Here is a 15,346-nt window from a genome sequence, read left to right as displayed (position 1 = left end):
CCGTAAAATCTCTTTCTTGGAGCCTTCATTGGGGGACACAGCACCCTCCCTGTTTTTGGACATATGTCCAGTTGGCTCTGTTGGGCATCTCATTTAGTTTTCACGGTTGCGCCCCGTTGGGCATTGCATAGTTTGTTATTTTATGCTTCTCCTACTGCTCTAGCCACTAACTGGTGAGCTTGGTGCCTGTAGGCGGGTGCATACTGCGGAGGAGGAGCTATTTTCCTTTTTTTGCCTAGTGTCAACCTCCTAGCGACAGCAGCATACACCCATGGTCCTGTGTCCCCCAATGAATGCTCCAAGAAATAGATTTTACGGTGAGTACCAAAAATCCCTCTTTAAGAAGGATTTGTCGGAGTAGGGGACAGCCCCGTTAATTTAGTATATTAGAGTCTTTTTATGTTGCCTTTAACCTTTCATACTGTGCTACATGATAGAAACATGATTAAGAAAATGATTGAAACCTTGACAAACCCCATTATGTCATTTATGTTGACACTTGGATTCATCATACAGTGGATCCATAACAGCGACATGGCTTTCTCAATAACACTAGTGAGCAAAACCTTAATTCGTAGTCACCAGAAAATGCAAATTTATATAAAATATCATTCAAGTATTCCAAAATATTTGATGTCACATGCACAGTACACATTTAGTAATTCTCTTTTATTCTGGCTTGGAAAATTCTGCTTGAATAGAAGGAGATAAAGAAAGAAAATGTAATTATAAATTCATTCCTAGATAACTTTTAACTAGCAAATCATGCTTGTTTTGTCTATAGAAGAAATCACTAGGATTGAAATGCTCCGTCTTGTTACACTGACAGAAACAAATCCTAGAATGTTGATAGGACAGCTGCCTATGAGCATGTGCAGTAGAAAGCTTTGTCCCTTTCCTTCATGTGTATTGAGATGTACTCCATTATTGGAGATAACAGAGGTGTTGAGGTAAGAAGAAGCTGCTCACACTGCTGTCCACCCTGATTTTCTGATCTGATACTGGATATACCTGGGGTGCTAAGGTAAGAAGATGTTGCTTATACTACTGTCCACCCTGTCTTTCTAATTTAATACTGGAGATATCAGTGGTGCTGAGGTAAGAAGCAGCCGCTCCCACTGCTGTCCACCATGTCTTTCTGATCTAATAATGGATATACCTGGGTGATGAGGAAAGCAGAGGCTGCTCACACTGATGTCCACCCTGTCTCTCTGATGTAATATTGGAGATACCAGGCATGATGAGGTAAGAAGAGGCTTCTCACACTGCTGTTTTCTCGGTTTATCTGGTATAACGCTGAATAGCTACTGCTACCTGGAGACAACCTGTACCATGTACAGTCAAGTTACCTCTTGATTACATCAGCAGAGCATCTTGCTGCACATGCTCATGGCAACTCATTTATTAATATTTTAGGACAGATTTCTATCATTGTAACAAAATAGCTTATTTTAATGGTATATGGCAATTTACCTTTCTAGACCAAACAAATTAGATTTACTAATAAAAGGATTTTTATTAATTATGACATTTTCTATGTTTTTTTTTCTATTCACGGTTCTCTCCTGATCTTCCCTCCGCTACATGACCGCACCCATGTTTGTGGTACTGCTCTCAGTTATCTTCTTCAGTGCCATCCACATGGTGCACTAACCAACTACAATGCTGCTCACCATTATTGACACCTCTTCATTTTTTTCATAGACTGTACCATATCTTCAGAAATAAATGGAAATGTACCACAGTTATAGCCTCAGGATTTTTTAAGTTAATGGTCCAAAGTAATACAACAATAAAACATTGTTTTTCAACTTCCATGTTGCCAGTTTAAAGAAAAAGAATAAACAGCATGTGCAGCAATAAAGGCACCCCTAATTAATACTTGGTTGCACACCCTTTGGCATTGATGACAGCCTCTAAACATTTCTTGTAGCCATCTATAAGCTTCTTGCACTTCTCAGCTGGAATTTTCTCCCACTCTTCCTTTGCAGTTTGTTCAATGGGATTGAGGTCAGGACTCATTGCTGGCCATTTTAAAACAGTCTATTTTTTTTTTTTTTTTCAACCATTCCTGTGTACTTTTGGTTGTGTGCTTTGGGTCATTGTCTTGCTGGAGGACCCATGATCTTCGACTCAAACCAAGTTTTCTTGCAATGGGTAGGACATTTCACTCTAAAATCTCTTGATAATTCTCTGATTTCATGGTTCCTGTGATACAGTTAAGGCCTCCAGTACTAGACGCAGCAAAGCAACCCCACAGCATTATGGATCTTCCACCATGCTTAACTATTGGTAGGGTGTTTTTTCCTTATAAGCTTCATTGTTCTGTCTGTAAACAAACTATTGCTTTGCATTGCCAAAAAGCTCTATTTTTGTTTCATCTGTCCACAGAACATTTTCCCATAAGGATTTTGGTTTGTCAAGGTACTCTTTGGCAAAGATTAGTCGTTCCTTTTTATGTCTTTTCTTCAGCAATGGTTTCTTCCTTGGCCTTCAACCCATAAAGCTCTGCTTGGTTTAGTGTGCAGCATATGGTACTTGTTGAAACCATGACTCCAGACTATTCCAGGTTGGCCTTCAAGTCTTTGGATGTTTGATGTGGTGTTTTTTCCACCATTCGCAACAACCTTCGAAAAACATCTCTTGTCAATTTTCCTCTTTCCACCACGTCTAGGGAGGTTCTTGACAGTTCCATGTTTGGAAAACTTCTTTATAACATTGTGCACTGTTGAAACTGGGATACCAAGGTCTTTGGAGATGGCCTTTACCCTTTGGAAGTCTTGTGTTTGCTAATAGCAGTCCTGATGTCCTCAGACAGCTTCTTTGTCTTCACCATTGTGGCAAAGGAACAGGGTCTACCATGTGGCTTTTTAAAACAGTGAAGTCATCATTCATTGGCTAATTCATGTCACATGGGCACCGACAATTACTCACAGGAGAATCTCTTATGTGAGTCAAAATGGGTTTCCATACTAAATTAATGTAAAGGGTGCCAATACCAGTGACACAGCAAGCTTTAGGTTTTTCTATTTTCCCTCCCATTGTTTTTTGTTTTTAAATTATTGTTTATAATTTGCTCTTTTGTATTGAACACGAATCTCTATACAAAAAACTGTTTCACTTTTTCAGGGGATATTCCACATTATGTACTTCATGGGTGCCAATAACGATGAGCAGGACTGTATACTCCTAGGTGGCAGTTTATGTAGATTGAAATATTTCTTTATGCTTATGCATGTCTATATATAGTGTGTGATAGTAAGGTATGCCAAAAGTGTCTGTTCTATTGAATGTTTCTGCAATCTTCACAGGGTTTAGTGAAAGCGGAGATCCCTCTTGTAGCATAATGCAGAACTGGGCTAGAATAGAGGTAAGATCTTTAATACCTGTGATACATTTATGGTAAATGCACATTAAAGAGCTGACTACAGTTTATCCAATGTCTGCGGCTATGATTCCACTCCTATATATGTCTGCTAGATGCAGTATCATATTGGGAAGTTCCTGTTCAGTTGCCGTCACAGCCGGAGATGTGGATGGATGACATACACAACTTCTTGTTAAATATTGATTGATTATTATGAAACACTCTTCGCCAGCTACAATTTTTCCTTTGCTACCACTCACCGATTTAATGTACGTTCAGGAACTATGGGTACAAATAGCTCACCCCTTGGCTTTTTACCTATTTTGTTATACTACAAATTGTGTTTAAATATTTTTGCTATCCAATTTGTGTGTGATACATCAGCACTAAATAGTCTAAGTTAGTAAAGTGAGAAAAATATAGACCTAAATTAAATTTATGGGATCAAATAACTACAAATTGGCATGTTCATATGTATTCACTCCTATTGCAATGAAGTCCCTCAAAATTTCTGGTGCAAGCAATTACCTTCATAAGTCACATGCTTAGTGAAGGGAAGTCCACCTGTGTGCAATCTAAGTGTCATATGGTCTGTCAGTATATACACAACTTTTCTGAAAGGCCACAGAGGCTGCACCACTAACCAAACAACACCATGAAGACCAAGGAGATCTCCAATCAAACCATCAAATTCATTATCAAATGGAAAGAACATAGTACAAACCTGCCAAGAGAGAGCCGCCAACCAAAACTCTCAGCCCGGGCAAGGAGGGCATTAATCAGAGAGGCAGCACAAAGACCAAAGGTGACCTTGAAGGAGCTGCAGAGTTCCCAAGCAGAGACTGGAGTATCTGTCCATACGACCACAATAAGCCGTACACTCCATAGAGGTGGCCTTTGTGGAAGAGTGGGCAGAAAAAGCCTTTACTTACACACACAAATTGTAAGGCTCATTTTGAGTTTGCCAAAAGACATGGGGAGACTCCCCAAATGTATGAAGGAAGGTACTGTGATCACATGAGACCAAAATTGAACTTTTTGGCCACCAAGGTATATGCTGTGTCTGGCGCCAAACCAACACAGCTCATCACCCCAAGATTGGCAGCAGGGACAGGGAAAATGGTCAAGGGGAAGATGAATGGTGTGAAATACAGCGATAATCTTGAGCAAAAACTGTTTCAGTCTGTCAGTGATTTGAGACTGGGTTGGAGGTTCGCCTTCTCACAAGACCATGACCCAAAGCATACTGCTAAAGTAACATTTGAGTGGTTTAGGGGGAAATGTATAAATGTTTTGGAGTGGCCTAGTTAAAGCCCAGAACTAAATCCAATTGAGAATATGTGGTCAGACTTGAAGATTGCTGTTCACCAGAGGAATCCAGTGCAAGATCTGGAAAGCTCATAGAGATTTATCCAAAGCGACTTGCAGCTGTAATTGCTGTAAAATGAGGCTCTACTAAGTACTGACTTTGGGGGTGGGGGGAATAGTTATGCGCACTGAAGTTTTCCGTTATTTTGTCCTATTTGTTTTTGATTCATAAAAAAAAGAAAACCAAATGTTCACTGTTGTAGGCATGTTCTTTACATGAACTGATGCAAACCCTCAAAAAAAAAAAAAAGGGAAATTTCAGTTCATGAGGTAGCAAAACACGAAAAATGCCAAAGGGGGTGAATACTTTCGCAAGCCACTGTGTGTGTGTGTGTGTGTGTGTGTGTGTGTGTGTGTGTGTATATATATATATATATATATATATATATATATATATATATATATATATATATATAAATAAATTTCACATGTGTGATAGATATACGGAGACCAAATAATAATTATACATGAACTAATGTGTATTTTCTAGAATACTGAATGAAGTATGCAAGGAAGTGACATTAATTTTGTTCATCTGGTGCTCTTTACTCCTATATTCTATATATCTTGTCACCCAGAGTGGCACTCCTTGCTGCACAGAGTGGACTGTAGGAAGGAAACCTTATAATAATAATAAAACTGCGACTGCTGTACTGTTCACACTATCAAGCTCACTCCAATGAGAAACATAGTCATTATTGGTTGTCTCTGTAAAGCCTTCCATTCCTAGACTTTGAGATCATAAAGTACAACACGATGTATAGATGCAGATGGTGCAGGACAAGTTTTGCTCTGCAAGCCTAGTTCATTCTCAGAGACCTCTGTCTAATAGCAACATATTTAGTTCTTCTGACAAAAAGCTTTGTCAATTTTTCTGATGGTGTTTTTGGCCCACTGGTAACACACTTCACAGTATTGAATTCTGTTGTAGAATAATCGGCTAATTCTGGATAAATCTGATTGGAATTGAATTACACAATATATCTATTTTATTAATTTCCTCTCCACCTCACTCTTCAGGCTCGACACTGCAATAACATGCAGAAAGCTAGGGAGCTCTGGGATAGCATCATGACAAGAGGCAATTCCAAGTTTGCCAATATGTGGCTGGAGTATTACAACCTAGAAAGGTAAGAACGACTGTCTGAACTATTCAGTGACTTTTTTTCTTCTTCAGTATTTAACATTACTGGCTGATATTATACTTGGGAACTCCTGGATTGGATAGGTTTTGTGGTGATATATTGATGACCAGGACTTAGGTCATCAATTGGTCAATCATTATGAGACCATGAGGTTCAACACCCTGCACCCCTACCGATGAACTATCTGTGCTACCCAGTAGTGGCCACTACACACATTTACGCGGAGCTCTGTAGTTCTGCCCTTTTCATTGTTTACATTGGGGAGAACAGTTGATCGAGGGGGTGCTAAGTGTTGGATTTCCGCCAGTCTCATATCCCTTAGATGGGTCATTAGTATCAATGACTTGACAGTCTCTTTCCATCAGCTGGCAGTCATTGGGAGGCTATTAGATTTGCACTACATATTATTCCTTTACTGTAGTTTTCAACCCTTCTTTCTGTTCAGTTTCATTCTACCCTGTGGTATGTAATAAATGAGAACACAGCGTACCTGTCTGCTATGTTATCCGTGCATTGAATGCTCTTCTATCTAACTTCATAATGAAAGCCACTTTACTGTAAAATACAACCTGTGCTACAGCCATAAAACAATTCTCCCTAGCTAATTTTTTTTTACCTTGTTAGTATCATAACTTCAGTCTTGTTACTGCATTTCTAATCCAATATGCTCATTGCTTGACCATAAACAGATATTTTGGAAATAGTTGCATGACCAAACATTAGTTCCCCTATATAGTTTATTTTAAGACAACCATTAAACTGAAAATATTGTATCATGAGACCATAAGAAACCCAAAATTAAAGCTAAGCAATAAGCAAATAAATAAATAATACAGGTAAGGCAAGGCATTACATATAATAGACAGAAAACGGCTGTAAACTGATAACTCTTTTTGTACATTGGTGACAGCATCTACTGCTTTCTATAGCACCACAACTACTTCGCTCTCATCTCGGTCACCCCCGCTGACACACAATAGCCGCCCTGGAACTACAATCTGCCAAAGAAACTGGCAAGTGTCTAGGGTCACAGAGAGGTGTGAAAAAGAAAACCCACTTCAAGGAAGTCCCTATTACTTGTAACCAAGCAACTTGAAGCCTACGCTACTTGGACATTAGACATGTAGTGCTTTAAAGCACAATATTCTGTCTCACAACCCAATTTTTATTTTTAATTTGAATCCCCCTTTTTGTCCCCCAGTGCCTCCTCTTACATACTGTATTTCCGCTGAAAGCTTTTTCAAGCATGAGACATGAGACCTACAACATTAGAAAAATTGCCCAATCTATAGCCCCCTAATCTCCACCCCCCAGTGCATGCTTGTTTAATACACTCATTGACCACCGTTGCCTATGAAAAGCTTTCCACCTTACTCCTCACATCTTACCTCGCCAGCTGTCTGCTTGATGCAATCCCATCTCACCCTATCCCCAGCCTTAATACTGTTTATCTCAGCCCTTAATCCATCTCCTCAGCCTATCATTAGTCAGTAGTGTTTTCCTTTACACCCTTAAAGAGGTTGTCCGGTCCAAATTGATAAACTAGAGCGGCCGCAGAGAAGAGCGACCAAGGTTATTCGAGAACTGGGGGGTCTGCAATACCAAGACAGGTTATTACACTTGGGGTTATTTACTGTGGAAAAACGAAGGCTTAGGGGTGATCTTATTACTATGTACAAGTATATGAGGGGACAGTACAAAGACCTATCTACTGATCTTTTTACTCTGAGGCCAGAGACGGGGACAAGGGGGCATCTTCTACGTCTGGAGGAAAGAAGGTTTAATCATAATCACAGACGGGGATTCTTTACTGTAAGAGCAGTGAGACTATGGAACTCTCTGCCGCATGATGTTGTAATGAGTGATTCACTACTAAAATTTAAGAAGGGCCTGGATGCCTTTCTTGAAAAGTATAATATTACAGGTTATATATACTAGATTAATTGATAGGGCGTTGATCCAGGGAACTAGTCTGATTGTCGTATGGAGTCAGGAAGAATTTTTTTCCCCAATGTGGAGCTTAGTGTTTGCCACATGTTGTTTTTTTTTTTTTTGTTTTTTTTTTTGCCTTCCTCTGGATCATTGCAGGGCCCATCTGCCAGGGCCCATGTAGTGGGCGAGGCCTCGCTCCATACACTTTAATTGCGCGAGGCCTCGCTCCATACACTTTAATTACGCAAGGCCTCGCTCCATACACTTTAATTGCGCGAGGCCGACTAGAGGGTGTGGCCTTGCTCATTACAAGTGTATAGAAGCAAGGCCGAGCCCACTGGCCGGGAGTATGTATAATGCATACATACCCTCGGGTCAGAAACCGACGAATCCCCACAGTGCGTGTGCTGGGGGGGATTCATAAGTCTGCAGACACACAGAGTGACTGCAGACTTATTGATTTGGACCGGACAGCCCCTTTAGTGCTCTGACACATCTATCCTTCATGTGCATTTGTCAGCTATTGTTCCATGTCAGATATGTACAGTACTTCATGCTGACGGTATGGGTACTGCCTGTGTACCCGAGTAATCAGCTGTAGGAGCATGGCTGATGTACCTAGCTGGAGGCCTAAAACTTCTAAATCTGCTGGTCTTGTTGAGAAGTCACATCAAGTAATAGACGGCACTCATGCAGCTAACTGTTCTTGGTGCACAAGTAGGGCATCCAGCCAACACGAAATACAAAGAAAGTAACTTGGCACTCGAAGTAATGTGAAGAAAAGTTCAGTTTTTTATTATGTATTCCTTGCGGCATTATGTGCTATCCTTGTGACTCTGATCGCTTTACCAGATGCGCTGTTTTTTCTGGGGGTTCCAATACGCCCGCATTCTGTTCTGATGAAGGTCTTTTGTAGACCAAAAATGTTCAACTAATCATTTGAATGCATAATAAAAAACGGAACTTTTCTTCACATTACTTCTAGTTACTTTCTTTGGGACCTGTTGAGAAGGCCTTTCGCAAAGTTGATCTACTTAGATGTCAGTCATTAGCCACTGCAGCATCTGAAGAGTTTTACAATGAGCTTGGCCCCCACCTCACACCCTCCCCCATTGCCTGTTGGTTGGCAATGGATTGCTATGGCAACTGGAGACCTAACAATGGTCCCATCACGTCTAAAGGCCCCATCACACATAACGAGATCGCTAGCGAGATCGTTGATACGTCACGGTTTTTGTGACGCAATAGCGATCTCGCTAACTATCTCGTTATGTCTGACAGGTAGTAACGATCAGGCCCCTGCTGTGAGATCGCTGATCGTTACAAAGCTTCCTGGACCATTCCTGGGTCGTTGTGCTCCCGCTGGGCAGTGTGCATCGCTGTATTTGACACCTTATCAACGACCTCGTTAGCGATTCAGAACTGAGACACGTAGGCGTGCATAAATTGGACTTTTCCGCGCCACTCGTCCCTGATTGGTGGTCGCTACAGCGTTCTCATTTTCCGCCGTGCATAAAGAGGGCAACAGAATAGCGATTCCATCCTTTGTTTCGGACCTCGTGCTGGATTGCAGATCCTAGCAGAATTCTCCGGGCTGTTGATATCCGTTCATTCGACTGAGTCCTGATTTTGCGGATCGTTGTAGCGACCAAGGCCGCCCAATCAGAACGCAGTAGCGTCCACCAATCAGAGATGAGGGGGCGCGGAAAAGTAATTTTATGCACGCCTTTGTGACACAGTACAGTCCCTATCAAGGTATGGATCGTTGAAACAGCTGCTGTGTGAAAGCGTCCCAACGAACGCCAAGATCGTTAGTTAGATCGCTGGGGCGGCCGAAATCGTTGGGAAGTTCTGCATGTTTGACAGCTCCCCAGCGATCACGAAACGACTCTCCAGTGATCCCAAAACAGTGACGTAATAACGATCTTGCTAGCGATCTCGTTATGTGTGACGGGGCCTTTACTTACACTAATGCTTGTTAGATCTGACAGATGCAGGAGCCTGTCAGTGAATGATCCCATGCTCAATTCCTCTTGTGGAATTTGTAAATATTGTAAAAACAAAATAAATAAATAAAGTAAAAAGTCTTAAAATGTTTACAAAAAAAAGAGGCTCCCAATAAAATATGGTTTCAGGCTGAGTTCACACGATGCGTTTTTCATGCGTTTCCGCGGCGTTTTTGCAGTTGCGGAAACGCCGCGGAAACGCATGAAAAACGCATGGTAGGAGGGCAGCAATGTTCCCCAATGGAAATCCGCATGTGCTGTGCCCATGATGCGGATTTTTCCGCAGCGTAAACGCTGCGGTCAAAAATCCGCAGCATGTCAATTAATTTTGCGGAAACGCTGCTCTTTTGCCGCCATTGACTTGCATTAGACCGCATGGAATCCGCATCACTGTATATGTTGATGCGCTTTTCATGCGGTCTAATGTGCGGATGGTACCCGGGTGTGGATGAGAGGACTCTCATCCAGACCCAGGTACCAAAAGAATAAAATAAAAAATATATATATTCTCACCTTCTGACAGCCCGCGCTGCGTCCTGCTGGCTTCCCGGGCACTTCGCGGTTGAATAAAGGACCTTCGCTGACGTCAGAGTCATGTGACGGGTCACGTGACGCTGACGTCGGAAGGTCCTAAAGTCTTCACTGCCGGCAGCCGGGACCGATGAAGCAGGACACCGGGGGCCATCAGAGGGTAAAGTATAGATTTATTTTTTGACATCACACACTATATAAATCCATGCCGGTTGCATGGATTTATATAGTGTGAAGTTGACAAGCACTTTCCAAGTGATGCTAAAATCGCTTGGGAAGCGCTTGTCAACCCGCATGCGGAAATGAAAGTGAAGACCGCTTCATTTCCGCATGTCCCTGGCAGGAAACCGCATGTACAATCCGCATGCGTTTTTTCCTGCCAGAGAGATGCAGAAACGCTCAGGAAAAAATCCTGAGCATTTCTGCATCGTGTGCACATACCCTTATTTGCAAAAAAAAATGAAAATGCCCTAAAAACTACATATTTGGTATCACTGCGACTGTAACGACCCATGCTGTAAAACAAATTCAATATTTATCCAACATGGGGAACAGAACACTCCTCGTACGGCCATCTTCAAAATTTCTCCCGGGCATTACCCATTATCTGGAACTCGCTACCCCAACTCATCAGACCTTTCCTTACCTTTTGAAACCTTCAAAATGAAACTGAAAATCTACTTCTTCTGAAAACCCTAGAAATATCCATGCTGCCACTACAATGCCAATTAAGTAGTTTTTCCTCTACGGTTTCGTTCTACTGCAGATTGTAAACCTTCTCAGCAGGGTCCTCTCTTCCTCTGTACCAGGATGCCTCTCATTTTGACCTGTTTACTGTACTTGTTTCTGAATTTGTTTTTCTTATTTTTTTGTATTATATTAGGTAGTATTAATGTGTTATATACTGAATCCCTGTTTTCACCTCCTTCGTGTGTATATATAGCACCTTGAAATTAAGGATATTTTAAAACAAATAATTTACATAAAACTAGAACATTCCTTTTAAAGAGGCTGTCGGCACAGAATGACTGTTCAGAACTAAGTACAGGCGCTCGGTGCACCTTCCCACCTATTTGCTTCCCCACTCCAGACACAGAAGGGTGGAGATAGATGAAAAACAAGTAGGTAGGTAGGAAGGTGCACTTAAAGGGGTTGTGCCACAATACTAATTATTGTTAATGCTGCAGACATCTTGTAAATAAATGTTTTTGTAATTTAAATGTATTCAGAAGGATGCCTCATTTAAAAGATATGTCCTTATGATGTTCAACATGGCACCCCCTAGTGTTGGTACTACTGGCCGCTCTGTCCGTCCAACTAACCCTCTTCTACTGGCCGAGCATGCGCAGTTCCCTCTCTCTTTTAGAAATGGCCTCCTGTGCTATGCAGTAGGATTCCGCCGTGCACGTCAGGCAGCCGGATCTAATACAGCAGACTGAAAGCTCGTGATGTGCTGGGGACGTCTGCAGTGCCTGTATATATAGTGCTGTTCCCAACACACACCAGGGCAGGAGCTTCTCCCCTTCTCACCTGTCACAGCCCTTTAAAATGAACAGTATTACACCCCCTCCCGCTGGACTTCTTCTTTGTGTTGGGAAATGATCAGTAAAGAAGGTATCTGCTTTCTTCTCTTCTGCTGCTATCTGTGCAGAGTGCAATAATTGTGAAGAGTTTGTCCTCTGATTGCTGTGCTATGCGCAGGCAGTGCCAGATCTCAGCTGCACAATGCAGAACATAGCAGTCAGATGACAAACTCCTCACAACTACAGAGCTCTGTACTGTCAGCAAGTGAGAAAACAAGGAATCCGCTGCCTGCTGCACTGAATCAGCTGCCACATGTCTCTGCCTCTCCTTGCACTCCTCTCCCACTGGCTGTCACGATCTGTCTTCCTGATGCTCCTGGCTGTCCGCCCACATATCCTATGTTTCCACAGCTCCCCAGGTCCTGGTCCTTGGAGCCAGGAGCAGAGGCAGTGAATAGACAGCGGCTTCTTTCCCTTCTCACTACAGTGCAGAGTGCAGGAGTTGTGATGAGTTTGCCATCTGACTGCTGTGCTATGCCAAGGCAGAGATCGAGATCACAGAGTTCACTCACTGCCTGTGCATAGTGCAGCAGAGGACAAACTCATCACAACTGCTGCACTCAGAAGACAAGTAAGCCAGATTGTTTTACTGGCTCCAGGACTCTTCCACAATCCCTATACGTCCTCCCACAGCTTCTGCCTCCTCTTTCATTTGCAGTTTTGTGTAAGTGGAGACAGACTTGCTGTGAGGGCTTTCCCCAGTTTAAAAAAACAAAAATCACTAACATTATAACAGAATCTAAAAATAAAAACCAGAAAATCACATTGTATGATTTTTAAATAATTAAATTGCATTTTATCGCATGAAATAAGTATTTGATCACCTACCAACCAGCAAGATTTCTGGCTCTCACAGACCTGTTAGTTTTTCTTTAAGATGCCCCCCTACTTTGCACTCATTACCTGTAATAATTGCACCTGTTTGAATTTGTTACCTGTATAAAAGACACCTGTCCACACACTCAATCAATCACACTCCAACCTCTCCACCATGGCCAAGACCAAAGAGCTGTCTAAGGACACCAGGGACAAAATTGTAGACCTGTACAAGGCTGGAATGGGCTACAGGACAATAGGCAAGCAGCTTGCTGAGAAGGAAACGAGTGTTGGTGCAATTATTAGAAAATGGAAGAAACACAAGATGACAATCTTCCACGGTCTGGGGCTTCATGCAAGATCTCGCTTCGTTGGGTAAGGATGATTCTGAGAAAGGTCAGGAATCCGCCTAGAACGACACAGGAGGACCTGGTCAATGACCTGAAGAGAGCTGGGACCAATGTATCAAATACTTATTTTCCCCACTGTAGGTTATACTCTATGGCAAATATTTATTTGTTTTATTCTTGTGTTGTCACAGAGCCCATGGTGACACTCAGCACTGTAGGAAGGCCTTACATCGTGCCGTGCAATGCACAGTGGATTACCCTGAGCATGTGTGCGATGTATTGCTCACCCTGGAGAGGTTAGAAGGTAGGTAGCTTGTGTCAAATGTTACAGTAAAAATGTAATTTTTTTATTTTATATGCTTCAATAAGTTTGCAATTAACTTTTTTTTCTATTAGGTAGTTTGGAAGATTGGGATGCAGCTGTTCTAAAAACTGAATCAAAACTATCAAGAGTTAATGAACAGCGTGCAAAGGTAACAGGGATAACATTAATTTTTGTAAGATAGTCAATAATAATATAATATAATGAATCTGGCAGTCCAAAACATGTGTGGTATAAAGGGGTTAATATGTTATGCTATTCTATGCCTGTTTTCATAGGCTGCCGAGAAGCAAGCCTTAATTTCTAGGCAAGAGGAGGAAAAGGCCGAACAGAGGAAAAAATCTCGAGCTGAGAAGAAATCTAAGAAACCCAAGAAAGCCAAACCTGGGGATAAACGTAAAGCAGAGGATGAGGAAGAAGATGATGAAGAATGGGGCGATGAGGCCGGTGAGTTTTTCCTCTCTAAGAGGCCTAAAGTTAAAGATGACACATTTCCTTTGTATTTTAGGCAAAAAATGTATATATATTTTTATCTTTTACATTTTAAAAAATTACAAAAAGTAAAATAGGCTGATGCAAATGTTTGGGCACCCAGCATGGTTAGTACCTAGTAGCCCCCCTTTTGCAAGTATCACAGCTTGTAAACGCTTTTTGTAGTCAGCCAGGAGTCTTATAATTCTTGTTTGAGGGATTTTCATCCATTCTTCCTTGGAAAATTCTTCCAGTTCTGTGAGAGTCCTGGGCCGTCTTGCATGTACTGCTATTTTGAGGTCTTTTTACCTAAAATACAAAGGAAATATGTCATCTTTAACTTTAGGCCTTTTAGAGATCATTTCATCTTCAAATTACTTAACTGTTCCCAATAACAGTAATTTTGACCAGGGGTGCCCAAACTTTTACATGCCACTGTATATCATTGTTATATTCTCTGAGGCTGGATTCACACGTGTCATTTTTTTTTTAACCGCTTCCCGACCGCCCACTGTAGATAAACGTCCACGCTGCCTGGGCTCTGTGCAGCGCGGACGTTTAAAAACGGTGGGTGGTCTCGCAGTGCTCAGGACCCCCTGCAAGCGCTGTGAGAGCGGTGCAGAGCATTAGCTCTGACAGGGAACATCATCGGGACCTGATTAGATCAGGTCCCAGTGATGTTAACCCTTTGCTGTCTTCTATATGCTGCGATCTATAGTGATCGCGGCATATAGGAGACAGCAGGAGGAGAGGGGGTCGTCCACTTACCTCTCTGACGACCCCTTGATTGCTTTCAGGACCTGGCGTTGCTATGGCAGCTGGAGGTCACATGACCGCCTCCAGCTCTGCCATATATGGTGTCCTTCCTGTCTGGCTTCAGCCTGTAGCTGATGCCAGACAGGAGACTGTGAAACAGTCAGTGAAGATCTCATATAATGTAATATATGTCTATTACATTACATGAGATCAGGGATCAGAAAATAAAAATTAATGTCCCATACAGGGACTAAGTAAAAATGCAAAAAAAAAAGTAAAAAAAAATGTTTTGAAACTGTTAAAAAAAAAAAATACAAAATAAATAAAAATAAATAAATAAAATATTAAACCGATAAATCCATATAGTTATGCAAAAATAAAAAAAGTACACATATTTGGTATTGCCGCGTCCGAAACAACCCGAGCTATAAAACTGTCACACTAATTAACTCCTTATGTGTACACCGTAATAAAAATAATTAAAAAAACGGAGCAAAAAACTATGCTTTTTCCTCATATCGCCAAACAAAAAGTGGAAAAAAATGCGATCAAAAAGCAAAATGGAAATAGAAATGGTACCGCTGAAAACGTCATCTTGTTCCGCAAAAACCAAGCCGCTATACAGCTCCATCAGCCAAAAAATAAAAAAGTTATACCTCTCAGAATAAAGCAATGCAAAAAAAATATTTTTTCTATAAA

At 41.6% G+C, this 15,346-nt stretch overlaps 1 protein-coding gene across 2 annotated transcripts in view; it reads left to right on the top strand.

Annotated features, from left to right (window-relative positions):
• Positions 1-15,346, top strand: part of SART3 (spliceosome associated factor 3, U4/U6 recycling protein) — a 61,713-nt gene that overhangs the window by 32,056 nt on the left and 14,311 nt on the right. For both annotated transcript variants that reach the window (XM_073672308.1, XM_073672299.1), the window contains exons 11-15: positions 3,312-3,370; positions 5,756-5,865; positions 13,290-13,406; positions 13,499-13,571; positions 13,699-13,867. In XM_073672308.1, coding sequence (XP_073528409.1) covers positions 3,312-3,370; positions 5,756-5,865; positions 13,290-13,406; positions 13,499-13,571; positions 13,699-13,867 — 528 coding nt within the window. The remainder of the gene's footprint in view (positions 1-3,311; positions 3,371-5,755; positions 5,866-13,289; positions 13,407-13,498; positions 13,572-13,698; positions 13,868-15,346) is intronic.

Source organism: Phyllobates terribilis, unplaced genomic scaffold, assembly GCF_046119375.1.
Source record: "Phyllobates terribilis strain yellow unplaced genomic scaffold, ASM4611937v1 Scaffold_1__5_contigs__length_1240528914, whole genome shotgun sequence".
NCBI classification, from domain to species: Eukaryota; Metazoa; Chordata; class Amphibia; order Anura; family Dendrobatidae; genus Phyllobates; species Phyllobates terribilis.
This window is presented reverse-complemented; position numbering and strand designations above follow the sequence as displayed.